The 19860-nt window shown below is 41.6% G+C and overlaps 1 protein-coding gene across 1 annotated transcript in view; it reads right to left on the reverse strand.

Annotated features, from left to right (window-relative positions):
* Positions 1 to 8520: 8520 nt before the first annotated feature.
* B3GNT7 (UDP-GlcNAc:betaGal beta-1,3-N-acetylglucosaminyltransferase 7) overlaps positions 8521 to 19860 on the reverse strand; it is a 28449-nt gene continuing 17109 nt past the window's right edge. Inside the window, exon 2 of the mRNA XM_063441101.1 lies at positions 8521 to 11030. Coding sequence (XP_063297171.1) covers positions 9842 to 11030 — 1189 coding nt within the window. The 3' untranslated portion in view covers positions 8521 to 9841. The remainder of the gene's footprint in view (positions 11031 to 19860) is intronic.

Genomic DNA, 19860 nt, shown 5'->3' on the forward strand with positions numbered 1-19860 from the left:
TGTTGCTTCTTTGCTTATCATGTACGACTCCTAAACGTCTGTGCGGTTGTGTCTTTCAGTGCCTAGATTAGATTGTTGAATAAGTGAACTAGTTAGATTGGTGACCTATTCATTTACCTGTGGGATGCTCTCATTTTGTCACGGCTCTCAGCATATCTGACAGCATATCTGATATCTGGCTGCACTCAAACAGAGCAGTGATGCCGTCAGAGATACTTTAAACTTACCTTGGGCTCAGCGGGCAGCTGTCCGGTCTCCCTCCATTCCAGTCCTCTAGGAGCACCGACCGCTGTGGACCGGGCTTTTATAAGAATCCTACCTTAGCCCACGTCAAAGATGGTGCCAACGTGTGTGCGGTGTCACGTCATAGACGTGCACGCATGTTTTGGGGTCAGAGGTCAGAAACAGCCAATTACAGCCTAAGGAGGGTTATTTAAACTCAAAATAGCATTTGGTCAGTTCCCTGTCGTGGTTTCCACTAGCTAGTTATCTGAGTGTGTGATTGTGTTTTTCTGGTATTTTGACTTTGGCTTTGTTATGACTTCCCTGATTTTCTGGTATCCTTGACTTCTGACTTTATCTCATCGTTGTGTCTCATTCTGTGTCCCTGACCTCGGCAAGTATTTTGTCTATTCTAGGATACATTAAGTCCGCCCATTCTAAGGTCCGGTTACACGTTATCCTTAGTCCTAGATGTAATACTATTTCTGCGTGCTGGATCAACAGTAATCCTGACATTACGACATGGCCATAGATCCTGCAGAATTGTGTCATCACATAGCAGCTTGCGAGAGAAAACTAGAGGAGAATGCTCACCGTATGGATCAATTTGCCCAGGCTTTCAGCTTCTTTCTTTTTTAAAATCTTTATTTCTCGCAGTCAACAAGATATAGACATTGCGTATAATACATTCAATGAAGCATAACAAGGTGTTCGTTAAGGAGCTAGTGTTTCCGGGTAATCCCGGTTTCCGACTGTTTATGCCTGGGAGGTGGTAGAGATGGGTGTAACGAATCTACGAGCACCCGACTGGGTACCTCCGTTGAAGGATGCTCCTAGCGCTTCCTGAGGACTCCAAGACTTCCAGCAGACACCACCACCACCGAACCGGAGAAGTATACGAATGCTCTCAAGCATAGGAATGCTGTAAACAGCTGAACAGGAAAAGCATACAATCAGCTTACACTCCTGGCAATCAGCATACAATCCAATTCCCCCAATAACGAGACGACACTTACTTTTGAGGTCAAGTAGAACTGACTGTACTGGCACATACAGCCTCTTTTATTCCCAATCTACAAACATAGTACTGCCCACAGGGTTTTGAAATACAACCAATCAATCCGTACAATACACACACACACACATAATCCTCCCCTCTGCCTGTGATATAATTGTGGTACACAATGGGTTAACATAATTATCACAAGCAGGAAAAATACCGTTTTTATACATGTACAATAACTTTAAAAATATACATCCAGTATACATCTTCATAAAAATTACATATTCAGAATCAGCACACTTTAAACATAAACACTCTCAAAAATCATACAAATCCCCCCAGTAGATAAAAAGTTAGCTGGGAGTCCTTTATGACGACCACAAGCACATTTTCCTGCCCAAAAGAGTTCCATAGATTTGGGCTGTGCGGTCGGTCTATTTTACACAGAAAAACGACTAAGTCCCATTCGAATGCACGAACGGGGCCGTTTGTGCATTTAGCTTAGTATAGCAGTGTGTTCAAACTGCCGAACGGGACTTAGTCTCTGCAGCTGAAAACTCAGTGTAGGAGAAGGTAAGGGTCAGCGGTGTTCGTTGAAATGTGTAGCCGATTTCAGTTCCATGGATGTGGCTACACATACCGCTGACCTCGTTCGAATGAACAAAGATGGCCGCCACCACGTGTTCGTTTGTCAAATGGCAGCCACTTTGTCTACTTCGGCACTTCGGCTGCATCCGAAATGCCAATTTAAAGCTGCAGAACTGCTCCAATACAATTTAAAGGGGCAGCAAGACTTTTAAAATCCAATCTGCTAAAATAGTCTCTAACAGGCAATATCTTCCAGGGGCCATAGTCTTAAAGGGGCATTGTTCCCGAAAGTCACAGTATGTCCCCAGATGGTTCTTAAAGGGCCAGCAGCAGCATAATAAAATACAATATGCCCAAATACTGTATTTAACCCCTTAAGGACACATGACATGTCTGACATGTCATGATTCCCTTTTATTCCAGAAGTCTGGTCCTTAAGGGGTTAAAGGGCCAAATCTCCCATGTGCCATAGTCAGCAGACAGGAGGCGGGCAAGCAGGCTTCTCCAATGCCCAGTGGCGAGGTTGGTTTCGCCACAATGGGTATGGCCCGCTGTTGGAGCGTGGCGTGGTATGTTGCGCGGTGTCTAAGTGGTGTATAAAACACAAACAAAGGGGTATACAATACGAATGTTATAACTTATACTGCGTCTACAGTTCCTTAGCGTGAGGCTGGCCCTGTGAGGTGCCTGTGCCTCACAACACGAAAAAACAAGGGTTTAAGTAAAAATATATAAAATAAACTATATCATTTCCAGAGTCAAGTAGTTGCACGGCTGGGTATGTTCCGATTTGCCAGGTTAAACGGGGCAGAGTTGGCCGGGTCCCATGCTGTCGGTGCCGGCGTTGCGGCGTGGTTCAGGCCCAGGGTGGTCAGGGTTGCCTCTATCTCCGATGCCTCCGCTCCCTTGATCTCCGTGTTTTGGTGCTGGATAATTAGCGTGTGTGTTGGGCCCCATCGATACTTGATTCCTTTCGTTGATAATATGGATGTGAGGGGTCGTAGCGTCTTCCGCCACTGTAGTGTCGGGCAGGAGAGATCTGAGTAGAAGGTAATGTCCATTTCCTCAAAGCGGAATGGGGGTTTCCCTCTCACTGCTTTCATGATGGCTGCCTGTGTGATGTTGTCCATGAGGCCCCTGATCTTCAGGTGTTTTCTCTTGTCCTCCATTGCTGCTAATTGGTGGCTCAGAGTGGTGTGAGCTGTAGTGAGGGTATCAATCTGGTTCTGTAGCTCTAGAATGTGGGCTGCATGTGTTGTGGTTGTCTGCTCGATTGCGTTTAGGCGCCCATTAAACCCCTTGAGGTCTTCTCTCACCTGGGAGATTTCTGAGGAGAGGCTTTGACGGAGGTCCGCCAGGAGGCCGGTAAGTATCCCTGTGGTGAGCGGTTCTGACCCTTTGGCTGCTGGCTGGGCAGGTGTTGGAGGGTTGGTTCCCTGTTCTTCTGTATTGTGGAGGGAATAGTCAGCCGAATCGTCGGAGAAGCCTCCCAGGTCCGCCGCCATGTCAGCTCTCCCCGCACCATGCGGCCCCCTCAGGAGGTCGCCGATATCGGCACAGAATCTTGGTCGATCCGGACGGGGTTTTTTAGATTTTCTCCCCATCGTAAGTAGAGCTGTCCGGTGCTTGTTTTCAGCAGGTTTTGGGTGTTTTTCATGCCCGTTTGTCGGAGCTCAAGGAGAGTGCGACCGTTGCCGTCGGGCGCTAGCTCCGCCCCCCGGCTTTCAGCTTCTTAATCGGACGGCTCATTTACAGCCTGATGTTCCTCCGACTATTTCACCTCTGCCTAATGTACCTCCACCTATAGTACATAAGGCACCTACTATCTGTGGAGTATGGATCATTATTTAATGTGCAGTTTGCAATATATATGTGTATTATATGGTGTGGCGCATACATATATATATATAAATATATATATATATGTATATATATATATTTAATACTAATGTACATTTGGTTGTATGAAATACTGACTGAATGACTATTGACTGAAATAGGCTTCTTAACTTAGCTTAGATTTGAAAAACGTTACACTTTCAATGACATTTCCACAAGGTTAAAATTAAATTAGAACAAACACATGTACTGTCAGTTAAATGTATACAAAAACACTTCGTAAGCTAATTACAAGCTCGAGCCATTTAGGGAATATCCCAAACTTAGATATGCAATACATTACATCATGTAACAAGTTAGAAAACCTTTTTGGGAAAATCACACAGGTGGGGGCTGCTTTATAGAGGACAAAATGCCTATTTAACTGAAGGAGAAAGGATAGGACGTTGTCATTCTTTAACATTCATTCACTCAGGCATACATTCAAATTCTCACTTGCACACGGACATCATACATGCTGTAAGCCACTAAATTTTGGTAAGATTAATTATTTACTGACTATTTTTGCATTCTGTTACATTCATCCAATACACTTTTATCTTATATTTATTTGAGTCATTGTTTCATTTATTACAATATTATTACAGTGCCGTTTGGGTTTTCCGACACTGAATTATTCTAGTGGTAATTATCATCTAGAATGGTTAAAGAAAACAGTATTTATAAGTAATTTGGGAACGGAAGGGTCTACTCCGTATATAGCTATAGATTGCATAAAGACACGCTAAGCTTAGAATGACCCGGAGTGACCTTTTGTCGGTAAAGGTCCACATCATACCTGAAGCGAGCCATAACTATCAAAATTGAAGTATCACCGAAACCGACACTATCTCCCTATCTCCTCCCCCACATTATGATGGTAATGTTCAAGAATGTCAAGGATTTCTCAATAAGATTGAGTACCAATTTGAGTCCTCACCGGGGTCTTTTCCCACAGATAGACCTAAAATTGGGTGCTTGATGAACCAACTTAAAGGTAAAGCCTTAGCTTGGGCCAATCCATTATGGAAGAGTAATAGGAGCATTGCTTATAATCACCAGGAATTAGGCAGGGAAGACGGAATTTGAACCATTAGGCAGGGAAGACGCTTCCACTGCCCTAATGCGTATCAAACAAGGGAACCGGTCTGTCTCGGATTATGCCATAGATTTCTGCACCTTGGCTTCTGTAGTAGACTGGACTAATAGTGGAATAATCTCTGCATTTAAAGAAGGATTATCCAAAGCTATCCTTGATGAAATTGCTGCCAAAGATCTACCTATGAGGTTAAATGAATTTATCACAAATGTGATGCAAATTGATAACCGACTTAGGAACATTGAAATTACTAGAAATAGAACCAGACGTATGACTATGTCAACTGGCACCTCGTTTCTCCAAACTTATTGTCCCTGGCCTCTCTGTACAGTCTGAACCTTTGCAGTTAGGGGTTAAGAGACTGTCAGAGACAGAGAAACAGTACAGGAGTAAAGAGGGCCTTTGTTTATACTGTGGCAAGAAAGGACATATGAGAATTGCTTGTACCATACCTCCAGAAAACTTCTGCACCTAAGAACCTTAAGGGGACAGGTCTTAGGTGTGATGGATATGTCCTCTGTTAATACCCAAAGTAGATTTCTCCTTGATATCACTGCCCTTTTCAACAAGAAAAGCTTTTCATGCAAAGCCCTGATAGACTCAGGTGCGGCAGGAAACTTTATCGACAGGCATTTTGTTAAAAAACACTTCCTACCTATCATACCTCTGGCTATTGTCGGAAGACCTCTCTCTCAACCTCTGATTACCCACAAAACCATGCCTATAAGCATTACTATAGGAGCTTTACACAAGAAAGAAATGACATTTCATATAATTGCTTACCCTTCTTCTCCCAGGATTTTCATGGCTCATCAAGCACAACCCTCATATTGACTGAGCTAAGGGGGAAATACTGGAATTGGGGTAAAGACTATATTGAAAGATGCATGTTACCCATTACAAAGAGAGTGGGCATCGTTACTTTGCCTACTTCTACACCTCAGACTTCCGAAATTCCTTTGCAGTACTGGGAGGTTAGAAAGGTGTTCAGTAAGAGTCAGTATCTTTCTTGATGGAAAAATTACTTTACCGACCACCAGTGCAGAATATTTTTTAGAAAGGAGGGTGTTTTAAAAAAAATAAATGTACGTACATTTATCTTTTTATTTCTACTTTATGCATGTTTATAATTAGTGATGTCCCGAACGGTTCGCTGGTGAATAGTTCCTGGCAAACATCGCGTGTTCGCGTTCACCACGGACGGCGAACATATGCGATGTTCGGTCCGCCCCCTATTCGTCATCATTGAGTAAACTTTGACCCTGTACCTCACAGTCAGCAGACACATTCCAGCCAATCAGCAGCAGATCCTCCCTCCCAGACCGTCCCACCTCCTAGACAGCATACAATTTAGATTAATTCTGAAGCTGCATTCTTTTTTTTTCATAATTTTTTTTTTGTGTTTATTATACATTATCCCCCCCATAGCCAGTAACCTGTGTTTATTATACATTATCCCCGCCATAGCCAGTAACATGTGTTTATTATACATTATCCCTCCCATAGCCAGTAACCTGTGTTTATTATACATTATCCTCCCATAGCCAGTAATCTGTGTTTATTATACATTATCCCTCCCATAGCCAGTAACCTGTGTTTATTATACATTCCCCCCCCCCCCCCATAGCCAGTAACCTGTGTTTATTATACATTATCCCCATAGTCATTTATCGTTAGACCTATGCAGCATTATGTCTTAGGCCGGCCCAGAGAGTGAGTGAGTGAATAATATAATATATATGTTCAGAAACATATTAGTAATATATGTAAATCGGGTTCATGCAAAGAGGGTGAAAAGGTATTAAAGAAAAACACACTTATTGCATCAAATTTACAAAGCCAAACTTTTAAAAGTTTTCCTCATTTCTTTCTCGGGATGAGCAATATATCGGTTGTAGACTGAGGATTTCCATCTGCCCAATAATATGCACTGGAGTGTCAGTGTTGAAGGAGACCGAAGCTGCCCCTATTCTAAATGAAAGACCCGAGACATGGATACAACCCAATCTTAGGAGTAGTGTTCTGATGTAGAAGATGAATTTAGCCGTAGTCAGAGGGATTCAGTGAGAGTAGTGGTGAAATGTGTGTGGCATGACTGAGTGTGGGTAAGTAAGAGTCAAGTATTTTAACTGGGCACTAGTTCTAGGTGGGATAAAGTGGTATAGCGGATGGATGAGTAGTTTGGTTCGTTTTAGAGGTTTGTAGAGAAAGTATATAGTGATCATGATTTTTAGCGATATCCAATATTTTTAAGGTGGTCTCAAACAAACATAAAATGATATATAAAATTTGTGGGACTATCGAATAGTTGTGTACAGTAAATCAGAGAGGGCTCAGAATATCGAACCATCGATCGGTAACCTGGATAAAGTAGGGGGTCTATCTGTTTTATTAAATACGCGGTAATATGCTTTTAATGGGATAGGACGTTAGGAAAGGTGTGTGATTGGGATAAGTGGTTGTAGCTGTATTTACCTTATCCTGGGACCGACCTGGCTCCTAAGCTTGAGCCGCGCGTGGCTGGATCACTCCTGCCTCCACACGAGCCGCATGCGGCTTGATCTCCTCTTCTGACTTAGCCGCGTGCACTGACCGCAGTGATCGGTCACGTGGCCCGCCTGGCACTAGGAGCACGGCTCGAGTCACAAGCTCGCTCTTAAAGGGGCAGTGGGAGCCAAAAGTTGATTCAGGCTCCCATTGGCCCACGTCATTCCAGCACCCCCACACACGAACGTTTTGGAGGCACAATAGCTTGCATTTAAAAAAAACTAAAACTTTTTTGACTGTAATATAATAGCAGTCAGTTTCCTTCACACGTGTGCGTTTCAGGGCCTGCCAGGGCACAGTGTCACACCAGTGCAACTCATATCTGGTGTAACAGTAGTGTACATTAAAATAAAAACTGGAAATTTGACTGTGAAATAATAGCAGTCAGTTTCCTTCACACGTGTGCGTTTCAGGGCCTGCCAGGGCACAGTGTCACACCAGTGCAACTCATATCTGGTGTAACAGTAGTGTACATTTAAAAAAAAATACAGGGAGCTTGTTGTCACCTTTCGGGGACCCTTGGTGTTGTACGTGGCTGGGTGGAGGAAGAGACCTTCAATGACTTCAGTGAGGACAAGGAACGGGACATGGCTAGCTTGGTATCCAACCTTGTGCAAATGGGGAGTTTGTGGTTGTGCAAATGGACTGTTTGCGGTTGTTTGCGGTGCATTAAACGGGGAGTTTGTTCTGTCACTGTGAAGCGGGCGTAACCCTTACACTACCTGATCGATACAACATCATACCTGATGTTTTAAAGCACGTTATTCCAAACAATTTAGAAATGTTAGGTGATTTATGCCCTTTATGGATTAAAAGCAGACTCTGAATCAACTATGTAATTTTCCATGGGAGTTTTGCCATGGATCCCCCTCCGGCATGCCACAGTCCAGGTGTTAGTCCCCTTGAAACAACTTTTCCATCACTATTGTGGCAAGTAAGAGTCCCTGTGGGTTTTAAAATTCGCCTGCCTATTGAAGTCTATGGCGGTTCGCCCGTTTGCGAACATTTGCGGAAGTTCGCGTTCGCGAACGGAAAAATGTTATGTTCATGAAAATCACAAACATCTTGCTTTACACAAAGGGTATTTACCCTTTATGCATTTTCCAATCTCAATTGGAAACAATGTTTGATATGTAACAGTCAAATTTTTATAGACTTTGCATAATTGAAAACTTGCATGCATCAATGAATTCTGAGGAAGGACACTCCTGATCTCGACCATTCAGGATAAAAATAGTATATCGTGGACTAGGGTCAGTTTGTTTGCCCTGACTGCTGAAGATTCTGAAATAAACATCCTCTCATATTGTCCAAAAATTCCTGCTTGGTTAATTTTTGCATCTTTATAATCACACAAGCATAACTGTTCCCCTTACATGTTTTTTTAAGGGTAGTCAACCAATTAGATTATAAGGAGTAATCAGAAAAGTTAAATCCTGCTGTAGAGGTTATGATGCCAGTCGTACCCTGGTCCCATATTTTATTAATGGGGCAAGCCATATCACGGTGGGGACCACCTAGTTACCTGGGTCCACAGTGGTCAGAAGTTGAACCCACTGTCCATCCACTGGTGCCAGCTGACCCCTCTTAGCCAATGAATGCAATTCTGTGCATGGGAATATGTACAGAATCGACATTAGCCAGCTCAGAAATCAACCTCCAACTGTGTTGTAAGCGGACATGAGCAGCTCACTCATATGTATAAAAGTACATATATACATTTATATACACAATATAAAGGTTTGACTGTAACATGAATATGTGAAGTTAATTTTAGTGATTACACGTTGATCAAATATTAAAATATTGTAATCCCCATTCACACAAATTCAAAGATTTATTTCACTTATTATATTAATTTAAAATGAACTTTAATAAATTAATGCAATTGGTACAATTTTCAAGAAAACAGCTTCAAAATAAATCACCAAAAGGTTAAAGTCTGAGTGAAAGATTCAATGCAGTTAGGTGGTGTACAAGTCCACCTGTCAGAGGTTCTCTATCAAATAATAAAAAAACATTTTTTCCAGGTTGTTTACATCTTAAAGTAACACACTCATGGAATCCACTAACATTGTGTGTAAGCAGATCACAGGAAAAGTGCAAAGGCTCAGCACTGGCTCATGAAACATTAAGGAATCTGCTTAATTTTTAGGCATCTGCTTGATTCATATAAGGCTCCATTCTTCATTGTCATTAAAAAAAATGTTTTTTAAATTGGAGCAAAACCAGATACAAAACTGTTGAAACACAGCACTGAGAACAGGTGCTCTTTAATAGTAACAATTTGTATTGTACCTTCTCGTACCCTTGTCTTGTCAGGAGTCTTTAAAGTCCTTTGATGTACATAAATTCCTTAAAACCATAGTCCACCCCATATTAACTTATTTGGAATCATTGAAAGATACTCCCTAAACCTGCCAGGGAGAAATTTTTAAATAAAGTACAAAAGAATAGTCCACGTGTATTTGGCAAGACCCCTCCAGGTCCATTGTCACAAAAAACTAAAGTATGTTAACTTTCTGTGAGCAGGTCAAATTACTATGGACAAGTTTCCACATATTCATAAGATCATCTGGTAGGAGTTTGTGCACCACTAGCATGTTTTTGAAGAAGCATGGCTCCTTGTTCATCTTGCTATTTTTGTTCTTGACTATCCCAAAGGTTTTAAATCCTTCATGCATGATAGGACTTACATGGATCACTTCCAAACACATTCCTAAGAAAACATCATCAATTGGGTACAGCTCCAAAGTCTCTGATGCTTTGAACAATTTGTGAACCAAGGGACCTGCCATGACAAATCCTCCACCTCCTGCATATGGAGGATAGTGACTCTTGTTATAAAGAGAGGTGGGTATGTAGTACTTGTTTTCTTTCTTACGAATGGGTCGAGCTTTCTGTAGGACATCGCCCGCGAAGAGATCAGGGGAACTATTTCCTTCCACGTATTCAAGTATGTTATTGGGACTAACATACACATCATCGTCCCCTTTAAATATATAGTGCACACTGTGGCAGTAAATGTTCATCCACTTTAGAAAGTGGACCTCTTTTAAAGTCAGATTAAAGAAGGAATCTAGAAAGTCCCATTGTAGTATATCTCCATATATCTTATTCTCATACTCCAAAAGTTTTTGGTAATTGGCTCGCTCATCTTCTTTCATTGCTGTCCCCAAGAGAAAGAGTGTCTTTATTTTTTTACCATCCACCTCCTTCTCCTTGCCCCACGTTTTGCGAATTACTTCCCTGCGATCATGCTGAGTAATTATTGATTTAACCACTATTAAAAGTGTAATGCTCCCACTACATTTTTGTGGGTTATTTATAATCATAGGGAAATAGCGGCAGTGCCTGTACAGTAGGAATTGCTGGAAGTTAGGCTCCAACGTTGTGAACCAACTTAATTTGGTGAGGTTCGAGTTGGCAGTGCAATTAATGGAGATTATATCCCACTCTGACGGCTGGTCAGTGTTATAAGGTGTCTCCGTGAAGAGTCTGTCTGCCTTGGGTGCCCAGAAGCCATCATTGCTGAGGTGAGTGTCTCTTTTGTGTGCACTCAAAAGCTCTGAGGATTCCAAACGCTTCTGTTCATCTTGAGTGAAAAGACCAGGAGGAGAACCCCTCTGCAAGACAGTCACTGTGATGGCTAAAAAGAAAGTCAAGCACACGCCTTTGTATAATTTCTTCTTCCTGGTGGCAGAAACAACAATGTTAGCTCAGGAGTTGTATTTTTTTTTTTAATTTATTTTACAATAAACATTAAAAAAAGAACAAAAGAAACAAGTAAATGTTTCAGTCATATTACAGGAACATACTTCCTTCAATACCACCTAGTGTCCATATCGTTCATACCATTTTCATAATTACTTGTTTTATGTCTATATTTATTCTGTATGTCAAAATCCAAATATACAATTTTTTTAAAAAAAATCCTTTTTAGTGAAAAGGTTTGTCAAAGTACTCATCTCTCTTCAATCATTTGAGCTTCATTCTTATAGTAAAAACTAAACAAACAGCTAAAAAATAAACTATTTTCACCTAGAAATACAGCAAACAAAAATGCATTATAAGTATCTTTACTATAACAAAGGTCAGATTCTACTCCTAACTAAACTGTACTTTGCCCCATTATGTATCACCCTATCCCCTTCCAATCCCCCACTCCCCATGCCACTGTTTTATTAATATGCAAGCCTTTGCGGGACTGACAATAAATTGGCACAAATAAAATAAAACTCCACCTGGGGAGGGGCTCTTTTCCCTTCCAAATATATTTTCTCTACCTGCCAGCCAGAGGCTCTCAAATATGTAGGGATATTGATTCAGAAAACCCTACCTCAAACTTATAACCTAAATATTCCTCCTATCCTTTCTCCAATCTTCATCAAAAAAGACCACTTGAGAACGTTACCCATATCCTATATTGGCAGGGCCAACCTATACAAACTTCCAGATAAGACATTACTGCCAATCCTTAACATGACACTTTATCCTTGAGGACTAGAATAACCCTCTTGATTGTCTTCAGAGAGCCACCACCTTGACTCTCTACTCCACCTCCAAACTTTGCATTATCGAACTCTACATACCAGACGTGTCCAAAATCCGCACATGACTTAGTAACTGGTTGTCATGATTCCCTTTTATTCCAGAAGTTTGGTCCTTAAGGGGTTAATTGGGTGGCTGGGGCGTGGGGAAGAGGACAGTTACTGTTTAGTTCGCTTAGGTTTGGGTTGATTCTATTTTCTTTTGTAGTATAAAATGAAAAGAGGATGTAAAAAAAATTCAATTGTTAAAAAAAATACTTTTTCAAACCAAATCTAAGTATTGCATCTGACTATATATGACATTCTTGAATAAATAAGCATTAAAAAAAAAAAAAAGACGATAGGGATCCTGAAACATTTTGTTATTGTTTGAAGTTATGGGGGTCCATAAGTTTATAAGTCCTACTATTAAAGAGTTTTTTTCATTAGTGTTGCACTAGTATGACTCTTTGTGTTTGTTTTACTACTGCAGTTACCACACTCCCTTCTGTTTTTCTAAGCAAGATATTGAGAAGTGTAAATGGTTAATATTATTTTCATTTTTAGTGTCAACATTTTCTGTGTAAATTTACAGTTATACAATAAAATTTATCAACAAGGAACTGACAAAAATAAATAACGTTGGAAGACATAGGAGGTGAAGAATCAAATGAGCTCACAATCTAGTGTACATAGATAACTAATCTGTATATTCATGAAAACTGTAACGCTATGCCCTTAAAGGGACACTGCAGTTTTCAGGACACTGAAACCATTTTAGAAGGCATTGTATAGGTTATATATTAAACTACTTAAAAAAGATACTTACTTTAAACTCATTCACAACTCCATTCAGAGTTTTGTGGATTGGGCTGTGGACAATGTCCACATGAGCCTCCAAGTGTGTAACAGTATGAGAGCAGTGCTGAAAAGGGTAGCTAGCTGTGTATGTGCACGGAATGTAATGTCAGATGAAACTTAATTACTGTGATGTTCAGGCAACATCAGGCACTACAATGGCACCACGGAACTCCAGACACTATAACCAGTTCATTGAGATGAAGCAGTTACAATGCCTACAGTTTCTATTTAAAGGGACACTATAGTCACCCAGACCACTTCAGCTCAATAAAGTGGTCTGGGTGCCAGGTCCCTCAGGTTTTAACCCTTCACATGTAAACATAGCAGTTTCAGAGAAACTGCTATGTTTACATAGCAGGGTTAATCCAGCCTCTAGTGGCTGTCTACCTGACAGCCGCAAGAGGCACTTCTGCGACGCTAGATGCGAAATTCGCATCCAGCGTGCAGAAAGGCCATAGGAAAGCATTGAGAAATGTTTGAATGCAAGCGCAGCACTTCCCGCACATGCGCATTTCGCTCCACTCGGGAGCTGACGTCGGCGGGAGAGGAGAGGTCACCAGCGCCGAGGAAACCCAGCGCTGGATTAAGGTAACTGGCTGAAGGGGTTTTAACCCCTTCAGCCCAGCGGGAGGGGGACCCTGAGGGTGAGGGTCCCCCAAGGATGACATAGTGTCAGGAAAACGAGTTTGTTTTCCTGACACTATAGTGATCCTTTAAGGACTAAATAAGGATCTATAGTTCCCGTGATCCTTAGCCATGAAAGGAACACCTGTGCACCTTCACAACTTTATTAAAACTGTTATGTAGCCCGGAAGCCTTTGTATGCTTCTAAAATTGGCTAGCATATTAGAAATGGGGAGCTACTAATTTGCTTAGAGCATCAGCTGACCACTCTTCTCAATCAGTGGCGCCTCTGCCTGGTGTCACTCCATGTTTCATGATTTCAGAAGACAGATGCCGCTGGAGGAATTGGAGATTTACCGCTGGAGGGAACCTTTGGGGTTTTACGTTTGAGGACATTTTAACCCCTTCTTGTAAGACAGAGACCACGAACCTCCTGGCACAGTTGTTATGGTGCCCAGAGTGTTCCTTTAAGGCTTGTGGAGAGCATCATAAGAATTTAACATTTCCTAAAATATGATTTGTCAGGAAGTAAATATCAAATTTAGGCCAAAATAGTCACATTTCTAAATTATCTAAGTCAGATATGTTTGATTATTTTGGTTTAACTTTTTAAATTCACTTTCAATTCCTGACAATGCACACCTTAATGAATGATCCTGTATATGAGATGTATGTTTATTGTTTTTTATTATTAATGCATTGATTTCTTAATGGAATAGAAGCACAGTATATTTAGGTGTATCTGAGCAGATCCTATATTTTTCCTCACATGGCAATCTCTTGTACCTCTACAGATGATCAGAGAGGTTAACGTTTCTCATTCCAAACAGCTTTTTTGGTGCCCCTCACACATTCTACTCCACAAGTTTACATTTCAGAGAAGCCTCTTCAGTTTCGAGGTAATTAAATGGGGCTTTGGAATGAATGGTGTCTTTCTCCTGAGTAAGCAGTAAAATGCTGGCTTACTGGGAGGGAAGGTACATAGGAATCAAACTCAGCTTTGTGAGGACTGCCTGGCACTGTGGATCCATGTGGAACAGGACCATGGGTACATAGATATACATAAATGTGTAAGCAAGAACTACATGCTTATGCAAAGACACCACTGTCATTTATACACAAAAATGTAACTTTTCATCTTGCAATCTGAATTCCAGTACACAAATATTGGAGTTAATTTTACTTACTACAAAATCAAATAAAAAAAATATACACACATCTATATATCTACACGGTTTTCAATTCTAAACCTTTCCTTTTTGGCAAATAAATTAAAAGAAAAAAAGAAGTATTTTCATACATTCACAGTAATTTACTAAAGTGAGATTTCCAAGTGAATTTCAGATTTAAGGTTAGAGTAGCCAAACTGGAAGCATCAGTGACTTGGAGAACAATTTCCCTAGTCTGGCTATTTCCACATTCATTTTGGAATTCACTTTGATTTTGAATCTAAATTTAGTGAATAACAATGAAAGTGTTGTCCAAAACATGCATATTTACTTGTAATCCCTTGTGTAGGATTATTTGGCTATTATTAATGTATTATGTGTTAATGTATAAATGTTTTACAAAGAATTTCTCTATACACAAGAATTTCTAGGGGATTTATTCACTAAATTGGGAAATGTGGAAATTTTTACAAGGGGATCGGAAATCTTAAGCCAAAATAATCAAGCTGAAACAATGGCTGAATTTGGCTGAATTGGGCAAATTCTACTATAATTGCCAATTCCATTTGTCAGTTTTCCATAAATCTCTGTTTATTGAATAATTACATTACAGATACCGCATCACATATTTCACATAGGCTCCCAGATATCCTCTGACTAATAGGGTGTCGATTTAATAAGCTTTCCAAATTATTCAATACTCTTAGAAAAAGCTTTCCAAATGATTTATAGTTTATACTGTGCAGACACACACGGAAATACGATCCCAATGAACCGCAAATTTGGAACGCATGACGTATCGGCATACCCCCACGTGACCGGAAGTGATGGCGGAACCACGAGAAAGAACTGAAAGTGAGGCTTGAAACGCAGGGCGTCACCGTTTCCATGGAGATAGCCCGCGAATTTACAAGCCCGACTGATAATACGGATTTATGAAGTTGTATAAAAGCAGGAACAGGTCCAAGGAGGAAAATGAAGACTTTTCCATTTTTGAATATCCAGTTGAGGAAGCTGCTACAGCGAAACGCGTCCTGGAAAGTTGGAGATTACTTGTCTTCATGGAAATTTGACTTTTTTAATGCCTAGTAAAGTGTTTTTAAATGTAATATAGTTTTATGTAATAAAGTGTTTATATATATATTTTTTAAACACTACTGGCATTGTTCCTGCTACTTATATTTGCACAAAGAAGGTTTGTGGTCCTCAACCACATATGCTCCTGATCAGAGCCGATTTGGAAGGCTCTGGGTTTGTAAGTACCCATTTTATTTTATTCTTTTGGAAAGTTTTTATCTAAGGTACTGCACCATATACCTCTCCTGATTCTAGAGACCAAGGAAGAGGAAGAATTCCCACCAAAAGAAGGGATTAGGATCGCCTTTACGGATCCTACAGGCAATTTTATTGAGCTATATCTATTAGCTCTCGAAAGTGTGAGTGGGAAATCTATTTCATTTTATATACCTTTTTTATATCACAGGATACACTATTTTGTTTTATTTGTGTTTTATTTTAAGGTACTATATGGCACTTATGGACCTGTATGTATGAATTTAAGGTATTATCCTTGTATTTTTATACCTCACATTGTTTAAAATATCAGCGCTTCACTTCACGTCTCACTTTTCTACTATTGTATAAAGATAAGAATTTGAAGTTGAAGCAGCTTGTTCACTTTTTGTCACATTGACTAAAATTAGCGCTAGTACACCCCCCCTGTTTTTACATGTGCCACCGGGTGGCCGGTCCGGTGGCACACTTAGAGGGGGCCGGCCATGCTCCACGCTGGAGCAGCCGGGCTGCAGCCTCGCCAGCACTCTTAATGCTGAAGACTGAAGGAGGAGGGAGCATGTCTCTCTACCATGCTCCCTCGCGGTTCCCACAATTCACAGCAGCAGCTGCTGTGAATTGTGGGAACCGCGAGGGAGCATGGTAGAGAGACATGCTCCCTCCTCCTTCAGTCCTCAGCATTAAGAGTGCCGCCGGACCGGCGAGGCTGCAGCCCAGGAGCTCCAGCGTGGAGCACGGCCGGCCCCCCTGACTCCTCTCAGGTAAATGGGGGGGATGGGGGGAGGTAGGAGAAAGGTCAGAAAGAGAGAGAAAGAGACACAGAAAGAGAGAGAAAGAGAGAGAAAGAGACACAGAAAGGTGAGAAAGAGACACAGAAAGAGAGAGAAAGAGACACAGAAAGGTGAGAAAGAGACACAGAAAGGTGAGAAAGAGACAGAAAGAGACACAGAAAGGTGAGAGAGACACAGAAAGAGAGAAAGAGACACAGAAAGAGAGAGAGAAAAAGACGCAGAAAGGTGAGAAAGAGACACAGAAAGAGAGAGATAAAGAGACACAGAAAGAGAGAAAGAGACACAGAAAGAGAGAGAGACACAAGAGAGAGAGACACAAGAGAGAGAGACACAAGAGAGAGAAAGAGACACAAAGAGAGAAAGAAAGAGACACGAGAGAGAGAAAGAGACACGAGAGAGAGAAAGAGACACGAGAGAGAAAGAGACACGAGAGAGAGAGAAAGAGACACGAGAGAGAGAGAAAGAGACACAAGAGAGAGAGAGAGAGAGAGAGAGAGACACGAGAGAGAAAGAGATACAAGAGAGAGAGAGAAAGAGACACAAGAGAGAGAGAAAGAGAGAGAGATATATATATAAATAATTATGCCTTTAATATTTACACATATATTAATGTACATTTATATATGCATAATACACAGAGAAATGTCATTGATATGTACTATATGTAATGAGCAGATATTGGCCGAGTCTTGTTGCTAGGTGCATACTCCAGCACAATAACATATTTAAAGTGAAGAGCGCACCCACAGGACTTCAAAATAAACAAGAGAACGTAAATGTTTCACAGTTGTGCCCTACATACATTCACCATTTCAGTCCCATTACCAAGGTTCCCTTAATATGTCAAGGTAGTTGGACTGAAACATTGATTACATGCAAAGGCACGTCTGCTTAAAATAAATCTGCACTCTTGTTTTTTTTTTAAGCTTATGTGTGCTTTTTTCCACGTTGGAGTAATAATTTTTAATTTTAAGTTATCTTTTCTAACTCTGTATCTGCACACTATGCTGGCGCAACGCATTATGGGGCTGGTAAATATTTTTTTTCCAGGGCTGCTTTTAATTCCCAGTCCGGCCCTGCTTATGATGTTTACAACGTTGCCTCAGTTCTTTAAGGTTTGCTGGCATTTGTTCATGCATGGCTCTCATAAGGTCCTGTCACAGCATTTCAGTCAGGTTGAGGTCTGGACTTTGACTGGGCCATTGCAACACCTTGATTCCTTTCTTTTTCAGCCATTCTGCTGTAGATTTGCTGATGTCCTTTGGATCATTGTCCTGTTACATAACCCAATTTCAGCCAAGCTTTAGTTGTCGGAGAGATGGCCTCACATTTGACTCTAGCATACTTTGGTATACAGAGGAGTTCATGGTTCACTCAATGACTGCAAGGTTCCCAGGTCTTGTGGCTGCAAAACAAGCCCAAAACATCACCCCTCCACCAACGTGCTTGACAGTTGGTATGAAGTGTTTGTGCGGATATTCTCTGCTTGGTTATTGCCAAACGTGGCGCTGTGTATTATGGCCAAACATATCCACTTTAGTCTTGTGTGTCCAATGGACAATGTTCCAGAAGTCTTGTGCTTTGTTCAGATGCAACTTTGCAAACCTAAACCATGCTGCCATGTTCTTTTTAGAGAGAAGAGGCTTTCTCCTGGCAAACCTTCCAAACAAACCATGCTAGTTCTGTCTTTTTTTTATTGTACTGTTAGGAATCTTAACATTTAACATGCTAACCGAGGCCTGTATAGTCTAAGATTGCACGTTCTGACCTTGGGGTGAATTTGCTGGGATGTCCACTCCTGGAAAGATTGGCAACTGTCTGGAATGCTTTCCATTTTTTTTTTTTCAATTTATGTTTTTATTAGTGTTTGGATATTCATGGTATAGCTTTGCCATAATATACAGGTGATAGTACGATTTAAGCATCAGTAAAATTACAACAACAACTTAAAATTTTCTGTGCTATAGAATGACGGGTGTCGACATGACTAAGTCTACATTTTACGTCAGATTATAATAATAATAACAAACATCTGTTGGGGATGCATTTGAAAAAGTTTAAGTGGAGATTAGGTGAGTGTTCAGGCGGTGTCGGCTCTTGCGCTATTTACGCCCCAGCTGGTCATCCATGCGGGGTCCGAGGGCATGCGTGCAGCTACTGTGTGGTGAGGTTTGAGAACGTCTCTTGGTCAGTTTCGATATGTACATATGTTTCACCGGACCCAGATTACTATTGGGAGTACGCTGCGACACTGTGTCTCTTTCTTCGGAGTCTGGCCCGTCAGGATCTGGGAGGTGCAGCTGGCAAAGGAATTCCTTTTGGTCGTCTTTAGATGTCAGGGTGAGCGTCTGGTTTCCCCGTGTTACCTCCAGGGATCCATCTGCTCCCCACCTGTATCTTACTCCTGCGTCTCGTAGTTGTTTGGCCGCTGGTGCTAGCTGCCTCCGTTCCGCGAGTACTGCGAATGGTAAGTCCCCATAGAGGGCCACCGTGCTGCCTTCCATTTGCACAGTGCCCAGGTCTCTTGAACGGGACATAATTGCGGAGCGGGTCACCATGTCCTTTGTGACCACTATAGTGTCTCTGGTTGCGTTTTCGGGAGCCGTTGCAGCCTTCCGGATACGAAATGCTGATACTATGGCTGTGGGATCAGTGCCTCCTTTAAGGCCCATTGTAGTCAATAGGCGGTGGATGTAGGGTAGTAATTGCTCTCCTTCTATATTGTCCGGTATCCCCCTGAGGCGTATATTCCGCCTTCTGTGTCGAGCTTCCATTGTGGTGATAGTCCGAGTGAGTTTCTGGACCTGTGAGGAGAGGGTCAGCATTGTGTCTTGGGAGTTTTGTGTCTGCTGGTCCCTTGCTCTTTCTCTAGTTTCCAGTGCTGTGAGCCTTTGCTGGATGTCCCCCACCTCTTTCTGTGTGCTTAGTATATCAGCCTTCCACACCTCTCTCATTTCTTGTAAGAGGTCCCTAATGTCTCTTTTTGTGACAGGGGATGATTCTGCCTCTGATTCTGTGTCAGGGCATGGGGGTTCAGACTCTGCTGTGGGTGAAGTAAGGCTTTCCCTTTCATCTTGGGAATCCTCCTCCTCGCTGCTGACTGCGGCCGCCATCTTGGCGGCTGCCTGTGGAGTAGGCCTTGAAAATGATAGCCTAATATCGGACATTTTGGGTGTCTCTGGCTGGCGACTTTTTTTATTTTTTCGCCCCATTTGTGTCTCTGTGCGGGTGGCGTGTGTGTGTGGCCGATTTCGGG

This window comes from Pelobates fuscus, chromosome 2, assembly GCF_036172605.1.
Source record: "Pelobates fuscus isolate aPelFus1 chromosome 2, aPelFus1.pri, whole genome shotgun sequence".
Taxonomy (NCBI): Eukaryota; Metazoa; Chordata; class Amphibia; order Anura; family Pelobatidae; genus Pelobates; species Pelobates fuscus.